Here is a 13280-nt window from a genome sequence, read left to right as displayed (position 1 = left end):
TGACTAGAAACGATTCGGTTGCCCGTTTTATGTGTGGATTAATTGTCGCAGGACCTTGTGCATTTCAGGTAAAATAACAACTCAAAGTTTGGGACTAGGGGGAAGTATTGAGTAGCTTGGATGAATAAGGTGCCCAAAGTAAACTGCCTGCTACTCAGGCCCAGTTGCTAATATATGCATATTATTAGTAGATTTGGATAGAAAACACAGAAGTTTCTACAACTGTTTGAATGATGTCTGTGAGCATAACAGAACTCATATGGCAGGCAAAAACCTGAGAAAAAAATCCAACCAGGAAGTGGGAAATCTGAGGTTTGTAGTTTTTCAAGTCATTGCCTATCGAATACACAGTGTCTATGGGGTCATATTGCACTTCCTAAGGCTTCCACTAGATGTCAACAGTCTTTAGACCCTTGTTTCAGGCTTCTACTATGAAGGGAAAGCGAATAAGAGCTGTTTGAACCAGTGGTCTGGCAGAATGCCATTAGTTTAGTCACGTGAGAGCGAGCTTCGTTCCCTTTCATTTCTAAAGTCAAAAGAATTGTCCGGTTGGAATATTATTGCCGATTTATGATAAAAACATCCTAAAGATTGATTATATACATAATTTGACATATTTCTATAAACTGTAATGGAACTGTTTTGACTTTGTCTGGAATAAGTGCCTGCGCCTTGTGAATTTGGAATTGGTAAGTGAACGCGCAAACAAAAAGGAGGTATTTGGACTTAAATTATGGACTATATCAAACAAAACAAACATTATGGAACTGGGATTCCTGGGAGTGCATTCCGATGAAGATCAAAGGTAAGTGATTAATTTGAACGCTATTTCTGACTTGTGACACCTCTCCTTGGTTTGAAAATGGCTGTATGGTTTTCTGTGGCTAGGCACTGACCTAACAATCGCATGGTGCTTTTGCCGTAAATCCTTTTTGAAATCGGTTGGATTTACAAGAAGTTTATCTTTAAAATGGTGTATAATACTTGTATGTTTGAGGAATTTTAATTATGGGATTTCTGTTGTTTTGAATTTGGCGCCCTGCAATTTCACTTGCTGTTGTCGAGGTGGAACGCTACCGACCCACTGGTGCCAGAGAGGTTAACAGTCAATCCCAACATTTTCAAATTCAATTGTCCCTTTATGGATGCTATAACCTCATTTTAATCCGACGTCTTCAATTTGAGCTAGGTAGGCACAGAAAATACTCAGTCAATTGCTAATGACCCTGTTAAAAACATCCAGTATGTGGTTCTCGGTAAAGGCCGTAACGGCTCAGGACGAGGGGCAGGAAGTGTGTTGTATATCTCCAATCAAGTCGATTGGCTTAGATATGATGGTTGGGAGAATTTAATAACATTGAGCTTTAACCAATGCCTATCGCCCCCACAATAATATGTATGGATAACTATTTATATAAATATCAGTAAACTTTTCATTAAGCGGGACCCATGTTTTTCCCTGATGTGTGAATTTTGCAATAAAAGCCAAAAAGAAAGAACAAAAAGACTGAGGAAAAAGCTGGCGACATTGAAAAAAAGGGTGGTGCCATGGACAGTTTCAGTAGAACACTGAAGCCAATGTGACAAGATTATGGGGTAAAGGACTGTAGACAGTTTGGGGGACAGGTTCAGTGAAAGACGAAATTGTTCAGGGGGAGTTTCAGGTTTTGAAAACTGAACTCAACTGTGTGGGAGTTTGAGGAAAATCCAAATCCACTATGGGGTGGGTCAAGAGCACTTGATGTGACACCAGGACTCACGGGAGTTGGGGACTCTTCGTATTTCTTTGGCTCTGGTGCTGGTCTTGAGTCCCGGTCTCTTCTGTTATCCTTTCTACAAATCAGAATAAACACTAAGTTAAACTTCACTGTCCAGCTAAGTCTTGAGGGTCAGAGCCTGTGAGTGCACTAGCACACCGTTCAACAGTATGACACCAAATCTTTCCCAGTCAAATTGATCCAATATAATCCACTCATAACTCTAAATGCAGGAGAAGACTAATAGTATTCACACCCTCACAATCTCTCGTATAACCTCTAAAGGCTGGTTAACAGTTAGTCATCAACAGGAGTGTTTTCGCCGGTCCTCAAGTAGGCTACCCCAAACATGACATTTGTTACACCCCCACACAAGCTTGCCTACTCAACTAATGTTCAAGCTCAGGTGTGATTGTATGGGGCTTGATAAAAACAAATTATGTCAGGGAAAGGAATCGAGGATCACTGCCTAACATTGGTGTGAAAAAACATGGTTATGTACACAACCTAAAGCACTTCCATCCAGTTTAAAGAGCCATTTTTGTGAGATTTCTTTTTAATGTGTGATGACATATGCAAGAAACCCCCACATCTACTCAAGCCTGCAAGACAGTATTTTTTTTAAGGCAAAATCAGCCAGTAATTTAACCAGGGATATTTTCATTCATGGAATTAGCTAGCTAAATAGTTATTTTACTCCCTAAAACGAATCAGTTCAGTTATTACGGTTACCATAACAAGGAACTACAACCTTTAGGAGCAGGTAATAATTCTATACCAGGGGTCTCTAACCTTTTCTAGCATGAGAGCTACTTAAAAAAAAACCGTCACAAGCTAGCTTTCAAATAGGCACATTCTCCTCTCCCCTGTAACTCACCTGCAACTCCTCCCTAGGTCCTTAGTGTACAAGAGAAAGTAGCACACTAAGTTCTGCCAATATACTTGGTAAAACAATGTTTGTTTTAACCAACTCTAAAGGGGGTCCCAATAAAATGTGATTTTCCCCATTTAATATTCTCAAATTAAGTTCGGTCAAATTCTGGTTTTCAATTTTTGGGGGAATTGTCACTCAATTTGTTGTTCATAGAGAAACAACAAAATTGGATGTTCAGAGTCCATGTCCATGCTTTAATCAAATCAGATTTTTTTATTTTAAATGTAGCTCAGTTTTTGTTGTTCAATTCCCCTTTAATTGCACATCTAGCGAGTGAGGAATGTGCCATCTAATTTGCCGGTTTAGCGATGATTTTGTACTGCTCATGTAATAGCAATGTTTGCAAATAAATAGATAAATGTACTTAACATTTAATTGAGAAAGTATGTGTCAACCCACAAGGCAGTTATCACATCAGAGTGACAGAGAAACGTGTGCACCACACAGACAGGGGCAATATTGATGGGAATTAATTGGCAGATAGTTTTGGCTAGTTGGGAGCTTGGGGTGTCTGACACTTGTGAGATCTGTTAATGAAAGTTTGCTGTGGAACGTGAAAATCGCATGTACTTTCAAAATTGTTTGGCAAGCTACTCATTAGGTGGGCTGCGAGCTACTGTCTGAGACCCCTGTTCTGTAGCCGTATCAATTATTTGTCAATATTTACATAAATCAACATTTCTGTGTTTGTGACATGATGTTCAAATCCTCCAAATTATAATTTTGCGCTTTTGTAGTGGAGGTAAGCGAGTCCTAATGCTGTGCCGTAATGTTTGGGAGAGCGAAGAGTTGAGAAATTACAGCTTGCATCTGGAATATCCTCACTGAGGGGGGTATTAGGCCCTAGTGAAGGCACTTCCATTAGGCTAGCAAGCATTTAACCTAATAATAGGGGCAATTGCATTGCTTTTAACTTTCTTAATTTCCAACAGTTGACGTACCGACCATAAACCAGCCTTTAGAGGTGCCCTGGCTGCAATACCCTCCCTGCCTGTTCCACTAATGCCGCTCGTTTTGGGCTGACCTGTCTTCCTCCCTTCGTCGATCTCTGTTGGCCCCTTCTCCTCGGCCCCGCCCTGCTCCAGGCCCCGCAGCCCCCCCTCTCCCCCGTGGGGGGCCCCGGTCCCGACGCGCACCGTCCACTTTATTCTCTTCTGGAAGGGAGAGCCCAAACAGTGAGGATGGAGGGAGGGGTTTGGGTGGCTGGAACTCCACTTAAGGCTACACTCCACAACAGCATTCCACACCGCCTCTGGCCCAGGGTTGCATTCAAGATCGTAACATTTGCAGTTAAGCAAAACATTGTCAAATGGGAGGTGCACACGTCTAACTTGTGATCTTGAATACAACCCAGGCCTAGGGAACCCATTTTCCTTAATGGCCGCAGGGTCTGCTGCTTTTGCTGACTTGACAACCTTCACCTGATTAATAAACTATATCCATTAAAAAATGAATAATCTTACCTTATTTCCCAGGAGCTAACCACATATTAATGGAAAAATCTGTCAAGAGCTTGACAACAGGGTCATGTTCAGGAGGCACAAAAGAGAAATTTCAAAACATATTATGGGAAGGGGTGTTGAAGGTTGAACATCAGGTGTTTGGTGCCTACAGAGCACAACCCTGGGAAAGAATCAGACACTGCACCCATACAGGATCAAGGGTTCCCCACTTTAACTTTACACCAGGGCTGCCCAGTTTGGTTCCTGCTGCCTCTTCTCTCCTGGGTTTTATACCAACTGATAATTCAGTAAATTAGAGTTGGATTCCAATACTTCAAAGTTGCTGATGTCCCATCACAATCAATTTGAAATAATTTTGTGAAATACTAGTGGGCAAGGTAGTTGGGACCTTCCATATTGCTTTTTGCCAACCCTTCAAACAAGTGCTTTACAGCTGCAATATGGAGTTCTGAGATAGCTAGCCAATGAAACAGGCAAGAGAACCAACAGGAGAGATTATCCAGGACCATAATTGGGCAGTGCTACACTATTTTGATCCATGTTAGTCAAGTTGTGGCCTCGTCCCAATCCACCCTGCTTTAGCTAAATCACCAAACCCCGAGAAAGTGGAAAAAAATCAATCATTTCCTTTTAGAATTGGAATGTGATGTTAGATATCACAATCCAGCAGTCATTCAAGGGCGAGGGGTGAATAAAACCCCAAAGTGTCAGCAACTCACGCTTGACTTCAGAGCAAAATCTCTTAATCTGAGAGTAGGACCGAAAGGCCTAGTTGGTCCACTCTGGGATTAGATTAGGACAAAGTCTCCATTACACCTTATTTGGAATGAACCACTAACAAACACACACAAACACAAGTTGTTTGCAGTCCGAGTGCCTTACCCCGTCCAGATCCTCTTTCATCTGCAGAACTTGAGCTGAAAGAGACCGGACATTCAGACCTTTAGCTAACTCGCTTGCAAAGCAAAAAGTCCAAGCATTTTTTTTTGCCTCAGTCACTACAAGACAGGCTTTTGGTAATGTGACAAATTGGCCACACCGTTATCCACAGATGCTATACAATATACAAGACGTATAAGAACGTGTTCTGACCTCAGTTTGGGACATGCCGCGTCACTGGGGGAGACAGGGGTGGACCCTGCGCTCACCGCAGGGCGCTTGGCCCAGGCATTCTCCTTGGGTGGTGGTGCGGGCATCACCTTGAGGGGCTCCTTGGAGGAAGATGTGGAAGAGTTGGCGGAAGTAGGGCGAGCTCCAGGAGAGGGAGGGTCGTCCTCCTTACCACTGAATACTTCATTCTCAACTGATCGCTCGCTCTCTCTGCGCCGCGAGACTGGACAAAAGAGGGTGAGATTTCAGTATTAAAACTGACTGTTTGGGTTGTCTCGGGCGTAAAAGGGGCTACCTCTGCTCCTCTCCTTTAACTTGTATCGAAAACAAATTTGCAAAAAAAGGAATACGTTATATTCACCCATGCCGTCTTTTAAGTTCGGTGCAGACGGAAGAGGAAAGGAAGGCATACACACAGTAACAGTCGGAAGTACTCATTCAAGGGTTTCTCTTTATTTTTTACTATTTTCTAAATTTTAGAATAATATTGAAGACATCAAAATTATGAAATAACATTTGGAATCATATAGTAACCAAAAACATGTTAAAATCTAAATATATTTTATGAGATTCTTCAAAGTAGCCACACTTTGCCTTGACAGCTTTGCACACTCTTGGTGTTCTCTCAACCAGCTTCATGAGGTAGTCACCGGGAATGCATTTCAATTAACAGGTATACTTTATTAAAAGTACATTTTGGAATTTCTTTCCTTCTTAATGCGTTTGAGCTAATCAGTTGTGTTGTGACAAGGTAGGGGTGGTATACAGAAAAAACTATATTACGGCAAGAACAGCACAAATAAGCAAAGCGAAATGACAGTCCATCATTACTTTAAGACATGATTGTTAGTCAATACGGACTTTGAAAGTTTCTTCAAGTGCAGTCGCAAAAACCATCAAGCGCTATGATGAAACTGGCTCTCATGAGGACCGCCACAGGAAAGGAAGACCCAGAGTTATCTCTGCTGCAGAGGATGGCCATTAGTTACCAGCCTCAGAAATCAGCAATTAACAACACCTCAGATTGCAGCCCAAATAAATGTAAGACATCTCAACTAGGGTTGCACTGATATTTCCCTTGCAAAAAAAAAAACATTAACATAAAGTTGGCAGCCTTAAGCATTCTAGTACAGTTAAATACTTGAAACACACACTGACCAAAAAGTTGGCATTTACGTATGTCCCCATTACCAGTAAAACAATCAAAACCTATTTCTTTCACTTACTTGCTGTGCGGTTTCATTGTTAATTTGTTTAATTCTCAACCAGGATTTCAAACATGTCAGTGAAGTTTCAGCTGTCTGTGGCCTCTTCTGTCGTGGGTCCTCTGTGCGCACGCACCATCACTGTGTCCGTTTCCATCTTGTCCAGCTGTGTAACTTTTCACGTAAACCAGATTTCATGTCTGCATCAAAGTAGCAGTCCTTGTACCTAGCGTAGAGCATGGTGGCAACACCGTAGAGGCTCAGAGAGAATGCCACCAAATCGCTTGTTCACGGCCTCTAGTAGAGTACTTTTGCAAGTTAACCCTACGGACTGTGTCGGCAGTTTTGTTGATCAGATGCTTCAGTGCCATGACAGAGGGTATCACGTCTGCTTCAGACGCAGTTGATGAGCTTATTTCTCGAGTCAGTTCGAATGGAGCTAGGAGTTTGTTCAAGTTTTCAATGAGTCCACTGGTTTGTGCTGATAGTGTCAGGTAACTCCGTCTATGTACACGCCAAGCACTTCTTTATATTCCAGCAGGCTCTCCATCATGTAAAAAGTACTGTTCCATCTGGTGGAAACATCTTGCTTAAGCCTATTCGTTTTCACTCCAAGATGCTCCTGTATTGCTTGCAGGCTGTGAGTATTTAAAATGACCCACTATCTTCCTACCTGTTGCCACTGTCAGATATGCCGCTTTTTTATTTATTAATTAATTTTATTTCACCTTTATTTAACCAGGTAGGCAAGTTGAGAACACGTTCTTATTTACAATTGCGACCTGGCCAAGATAAAGCAAAGCAGTTCGACACATACAACACAGTTACACATGGAGTAAAACAAACACAGTCAATAATAGTGAAAAATAAGTCTATATACAATGTGAGCAAGTGAGGTGAGATAAGGGAGGTGAAGGCAAACAAAATATATATATAATTAAAAATATAAAAAAGGCCATGGTGGCGAAGTAAATACAATATAGCAAGTAAAAACACTGGAATGGTTGGTTTGCAGTGGAAGAATGTGCAAAGTAGAGATAGAAATAATGGGGTGCAAAGGAGCAAAATAAATAAATAAATACAGTAGGTAAAGAGGTAGTTTGGGCTAAATTATAGATGGGCTATGTACAGGTGCAGTAATCTATGAGCTGCTCTGACAGCTGGTGCTTAAAGCTAGTGAGGGAGATAAGCGTTTACAGTTTCAGAGATTTTTGTAGTTCGTTCCAGTCATTGGCAGCAGAGAACTGGAAGGAGAGGCAGCCAAAGGAAGAATTGGTTTTGGGGGTGACGGGAGAGATATACCTGCTGGAGCGCGTGCTACTAGTGGGTGCTGCTATGGTGACCAGCGAGCTGAGATAAGGGGGGACTTTACCTAGCAGGGTCTTGTAGATGACCTGGAGCCAGTGGGTTTGGCGACGAGTATGAAGCGAGGGCCAGCCAACGAGTGTACAGGTCGCAGTGGTGGGTAGTATATGGGGCTTTGGTGACAAAACGGATGGCACTGTGATAGACTGCATCCAATTTATTGAGTAGGCCTTGGGCCAAAACATTAGTTTACAGCCAGTTGCAGCGTGTGTGCCATGCATGGCAAACTGGAGACTCTGCATTCTTCCAAAGCCTTTGTCATGTTACGTGTATTATCACATAGCACAGCGTGTATTTGTTCTTTGGGATTTTCAAGTTTGAAACATGTTCTCAAATGCCATTGAAAAGGCAGCAGCCGTATGAGAACCAGCACATTCTTGAGCATGCAATACAGCTTTCCTCAGTACGAAATCCTCATCGACCCACTGTGCTGTCAGACTCAGCATGCTCATGGGGCTGACGTCGCTGGTCCAAATGTCAGTCTTGAAGCTAATATCAGTGACGCCCATAGCAAGTAGCTAATGGCTATGCATTTCAACAATACTGTGCAACTCCAGGTGGGGCAACATCTGAAAAATAACCTACTTAGTGTGTACCGGGGCTCAAGGTGCTCGACCAGTCGGCGAAAGCCAACATCATCCACGACAGAGAACGGTTGATTGTCAAGGGCAATGAATTCCATTATCTTGCCGTTAATGGATTGAGCTTTTCAGTTGTCTCGCTGAAACTCTTACTCTTTCAAATGACTGCTCGACTTGAACTAGTTCAGTTGGAGGTGCGTTTAGTTTTTTTCTGCTTTTATTCTAAGTGGTCGCTGAACATCTGGGGGTGAAGCACTTTTAATTAGTAATTACGTTTGTGGTATTGGACGATTTCACTTTCTCCCCTCAGGAAATAATAGCAGCACAAACGTTGCATATGGCCTTTTTGTTATCTTCCTTTGAAACTTCAAAATAGATCCACACAGCAAACATTGTGGGCTGGGTTAGGAATGCTGTGTTGCATGTGTAGCGCTGTATTTTTTGTGGCATCATTATATCATCTACCTACGTTATATTGGTATGCACGTCAGCTTTGACATCGGTTTTTCACATCGGTGTTAAACTAGACATCGGGCCGATAGCGATGTTGGCATTTATAGCTAATATGTTTACCGAGATATCATGCACCCCTAATCTCAAAATCAACTGTTCAGAGGAGACTGTGAATCAGGTGTTCATGGTCAAATTGCTGCAAAGAAACCACTACCGAAGGACACCAATAAGAAGAGACTTGCTTGGGCCAAGAAACATGAGCAATGTACATTAGACCAGTGGAAATCGGTCCTTTGGTCTGATCAGTCCAAATTTGAGATTTTTGGTTCCAACCGCCGTGTCTTTGTGAGACGCAGAGAAGGTGATTATTGCATGTGTGGTTCCCACTGTGAAGCATGGAGGTGATGGTGTGGGGGTGCTTTGCTGGTGACACTGTCTGATTTATTTAGAATTCAAGGCACCCTTAACCAGCATTGCAACCACAGCATTCTGCAGCGATACACCATCCCATCTGGTTTGCACTTAGTGGGACAATCATTGTTTTTCAACAGGACAATGACCCAAAACACAACTCCAGGCTGTGTAAGGGCTATTTGACCAAGAAGGAGAGTGATGGATTGCTGCATCTGATGACCTGGCCTCCACAATCACACGACCTCAACCCAACTGAGAAGGTTTAGGATGAGTTGGAGTGAAGGAAAAGCAGCAAACCAGTGCTCACCATATGGTGGGAACTCCTTCAAGCATTCCAGGTGACTACCTCATGAAGCTGCTTGAGAGAATGCCAAGAGTGTGCTAAGCTGTCGTCAAGGCAAAGGGTGGCTACTTTGAAGAATCTCAAATGTAAATATTGATTAGTTTAAAACTTTTTGGGTTACTACATGATTCCATATGTGTTATTTCATAGTTTCGATGTCACTATTATTCTGCAATGTAGAAAATAGTAAATAAACAAAAAACACTTGAATGAGTTGGTGTCCCCAAACTTTTGACTGGTACTGTATATAAACACATATTTATGCAACAGATCACACCATAGATACACATTCCTTGAAATACTGCTGAAAAGGAGTGGCTGTTGCAAGGAACCACTAATTTGATAGCTGACAGAAAACATATCTACAGTGAAAATACAATGGATAGTGTGGTTGACATTTAAAAGTTGATCATGTATGCGTGCTCACACCACAAGCAAAGAGACTACAAAGAGAACTGGATAAAACTCAGAAGATCAATAAGGTTGATCACCTCTTCCTCCAGATGTACTTCCGGTCTGTGATGACTCACTTCCTGTGCGGGAGCGTGTAGCAGGTCGCTCAGAAGGTGGCTCCTCACTCCTCCAACTTGGGTCCCTAAGCACAGAAGAGAAAGATTGAGTAAATATATTCAACAAAAATGTAAAAACGCAACATGCAGCAATCTCAACGATTTTACTAAGTTACAGTTCAAATAAGGAAATCAGACTATTGAAATAAGTTAATTAGGCCCTACCCTATGGATTTCACATGACTGGACAGGGGTGCAGCCTCGGGTGGGCATAGGCCCACACCCTGGAGAGCCGAGCCCAACCCCTGGAGAGCTGAGCCCACCCACCCAGAACAAGTTTTTCCCCCACAAAAGGGCTTTATTACAGAAAGAAATACTCCTCATTTTCATCAGCTATTTGGGTGGCTGGTCTCAGACGATACCGCAGGTAAAGAAGCCGGATGTGGAGGTCCTGGGCTGGCATGGTTACATGTGGCCTGCAGTTATGAGGCCGGTTGGACGCACTGAAAAATTCTCTAAAATGGAGGCGGCTTATGGTAGAGAAATTAACATTTAATTCTCTGGCAACTGTTCAGGTGGACATTCCTGCAGTCAGCATGCCAATTGCACGATCCCTTAACTTGTGGCATTGAGTAGTGACAAAACAGCCTTGATCATTACACAGGTGCACCTTGTCCACAGCCCAAGGTGCACCTGTGTAATGATCATGCTGTTTAATCAGCTACTTGATGTGCCAAACCTGTCAGGTAGATGGATTATCTTGACAAAATGCTCACTAACAGGGATGCAAACAAATTTGTGCACAAAATTTGAGAGAACATTTCAGCTCTGGCACTTTCCAGCTACACCCTCAACACCACACCTGTCTCTGTCGCGGGGTTTCCTATCAAAGCCCCTGGTCTTGTCCTCTTCCAGCTGCCTCTGGAGTTTCTCCTCCACCTCCCGCTCCTTGGCTGCAGTGTCCACGGGCTTGGCTGCTCCGAAGATGGAGGCACGGCCGGAGCTGGGGGCAGTCGCTGGAGCAGCTGGGGCAGCTCCCCCACCACCGCTGCGGGCCTGCTCCTCCTCCTTGGGCGTGCTGCGTGGCTTCAGGACCAGCTTGGGTCTCTGGGTGGTACCACCTGGGTGTGGAGGATAGGGGGGGGGGGGACAGTGGATTAGGGATGACATATTTTGCATTAATTTAATCTGCATTTGAACCTTGGATACATCATCACCAAGGGAGACCTGTTCATATTATATAATACAACACTGCTCAGTAATTAAAGGGGGACCTAGGCAGGGGACCTGAGGGGAGGATGGTGTCAGCAGGTGTAAGAGGATGGACATGTGGTTGACATCATACAGAATATACTGCAATAAGCAAAATAATATTGAACGTAATTTGAGGGTCAATTACCCTCACCTCCTCTCTCCTCACGCCTCTCATATCGGTCCTCTCTGTCCCCGCCGTAGCGATCCCGTTCCCCGTAGCGGCCACCACCACCCCCGTCATCATCACGGCGGTAGCCACTGCCAAAGGCACGTCGCCCGCCATCATCCCGGTCCCTGCGGGAGCCAAAGGCTGTGGTGGAGTAGAGGGAGTACAAGTGCCAAGACTTTACAAGCTGTTCACAAAACAAAAAAATACAGCTGCCATACTTGAGAAACGAATAGATTTTAGCACCAGCAAAAACACAGTCAGATCAATGTAACTGCAGGACCTTGCTACTCAGCATGGTGTGTCGGTTCGAGAAAAGTATAAATTTTGAACTATTTATACTAGTGGAAATGACAGACAATGTCACGACGGCACGGGAGCTGTAAGTCGCAAAGTGAGATCACCCTTCAGAAAGAAAATCCTCACGATTTATCAGCTGTGATGTTGTACAGTGGAGCATGCATAAAGACATTCAGATTTTCAAAAACGCACTGTCGGGAAGTGCCATTAGTCGGTTTTCCTGTGAGAATTAGTCCCAAGCAAGGCTAAGAGCAAAAAAAGAGCATATGGATTGACATTCATAATCATACAGGAGGCTTGATGGACTGATGACATTCTGACAGAGGAGGATCTGGATAACAAAGTGAAGCGTATTCTAGATTGTCGATGATATGCTAAGTTTTGAGCAGTGGTTTTACCTCCGCTCTCACCTCCCCGGTCGTCATAGCGGTCTCTGCCGCCGAAGCCACGGTCTCTGCCGCCGTCCCGGTCGCCGCCAAATCCGCGGTCGCCGCCAAATCCGCGGTCCCGGTCGCCGCCAAATCCGCGGTCATTGTCCCGTCTCGGCCCGTCACGGTCTCCATAGCGGTCGCGTGACCCTGAGAGGGACAGAAAGAAAATGTCAGTTAATACAATTACGAAAGGCATGCAAATCAAGTGACTGCCTGTTGAGATCTAAGCAATATTAAGTCAAAGTTACAGAACTTACGCAGTTCATGTCATAAGGTTGAAGAACTTGAACTGTATGATGGACAGCCTAAAACATGACCATGCATGCTTAACATTTCAGATAAATAGTGTAGCACGTAGCCTTGAGACAAAGGACATTGGACATTAAGAAAGAGGTCCGCCATAGCCTCATTTGCGACACTGTGCCTTTTCTCTCCTTCCTTGGTTTACCCGTGCTTACATGCTTGCAAGAGCCAAGCCGTGAGGCATCGCCCTCCCAATTTTAGCAGGGTGCTTTAAAAAAGAAGGGATGTGTGCTTGCTGAGTCCACTTTGAGCTTAGAGGGAGTGACTCACCGAAAGCGGATTCCTCTCTCTTTGGGGGTCCGTCATCAGCATCAGCAGTGGGCCGGGCCCTCCAGTCGTCACTGTCTGTCTTGTCGGGGCCCCCCATGTCTCCCATACGGCCCATCCTGTCCCGTCCGCCCATCTGGCCATTATCTCTCCCCTCTGGCCATAGGAGGTTAGGTATAGAATTAGAAGTTAAAGCCCAACACACTGTAAATGCCCCCAGGTGCTTTATTTCTGCACCACATTAGTAAACATTTTGTTGCTCTAGCACTTCTTCAGTGTTTTTTTTGCCCCGGCATTTTATGAGAAATGTGAGATGTGCATCAAATGTTCTCCTGACACATATGATTGGTTTCCCGGAAGCAGAATAAGCCTAGTCCTGGACTAAAAGCACTTGCAATATTCTCCATTAGCTTTATAGCCCAGGA

General features: G+C 43.8%; 1 protein-coding gene and 1 non-coding gene across 9 annotated transcripts in view; both read right to left on the bottom strand.

Annotated features, from left to right (window-relative positions):
• The window catches only part of LOC129815638 (eukaryotic translation initiation factor 4B-like), a 34415-nt gene that overhangs the window by 4677 nt on the left and 16458 nt on the right, over window positions 1-13280 (bottom strand). Inside the window, exons 6-14 of one of the 8 annotated variants that reach the window (XM_055869618.1) lie at window positions 12859-13011; window positions 12253-12432; window positions 11534-11698; window positions 10997-11255; window positions 10117-10220; window positions 5247-5487; window positions 5037-5071; window positions 3716-3845; window positions 1686-1833 (exon numbers count right to left, since the gene is read on the bottom strand). In XM_055869618.1, coding sequence (XP_055725593.1) covers window positions 1686-1833; window positions 3716-3845; window positions 5037-5071; window positions 5247-5487; window positions 10117-10220; window positions 10997-11255; window positions 11534-11698; window positions 12253-12432; window positions 12859-13011 — 1415 coding nt within the window. The remainder of the gene's footprint in view (window positions 1-1685; window positions 1834-3715; window positions 3846-5036; window positions 5072-5246; window positions 5488-10116; window positions 10221-10996; window positions 11256-11533; window positions 11699-12252; window positions 12433-12858; window positions 13012-13280) is intronic. The other 7 variants (XM_055869621.1, XM_055869619.1, XM_055869620.1 and 4 more) reach the window with 7 other exon arrangements.
• On the bottom strand, window positions 12629-12812 carry LOC129816082 (small nucleolar RNA SNORA81). Its single transcript, XR_008753525.1, has one exon. It is a non-coding gene; the product is annotated as a small nucleolar RNA SNORA81 (small nucleolar RNA).

The sequence above is a fragment of the Salvelinus fontinalis genome, chromosome 18 (genome assembly GCF_029448725.1).
Source record: "Salvelinus fontinalis isolate EN_2023a chromosome 18, ASM2944872v1, whole genome shotgun sequence".
Classification (NCBI taxonomy): domain Eukaryota; kingdom Metazoa; phylum Chordata; class Actinopteri; order Salmoniformes; family Salmonidae; genus Salvelinus; species Salvelinus fontinalis.
The sequence above is the reverse complement of the archived record's forward strand: the minus strand, read 5'-3'. Positions and strand labels throughout refer to the sequence as shown.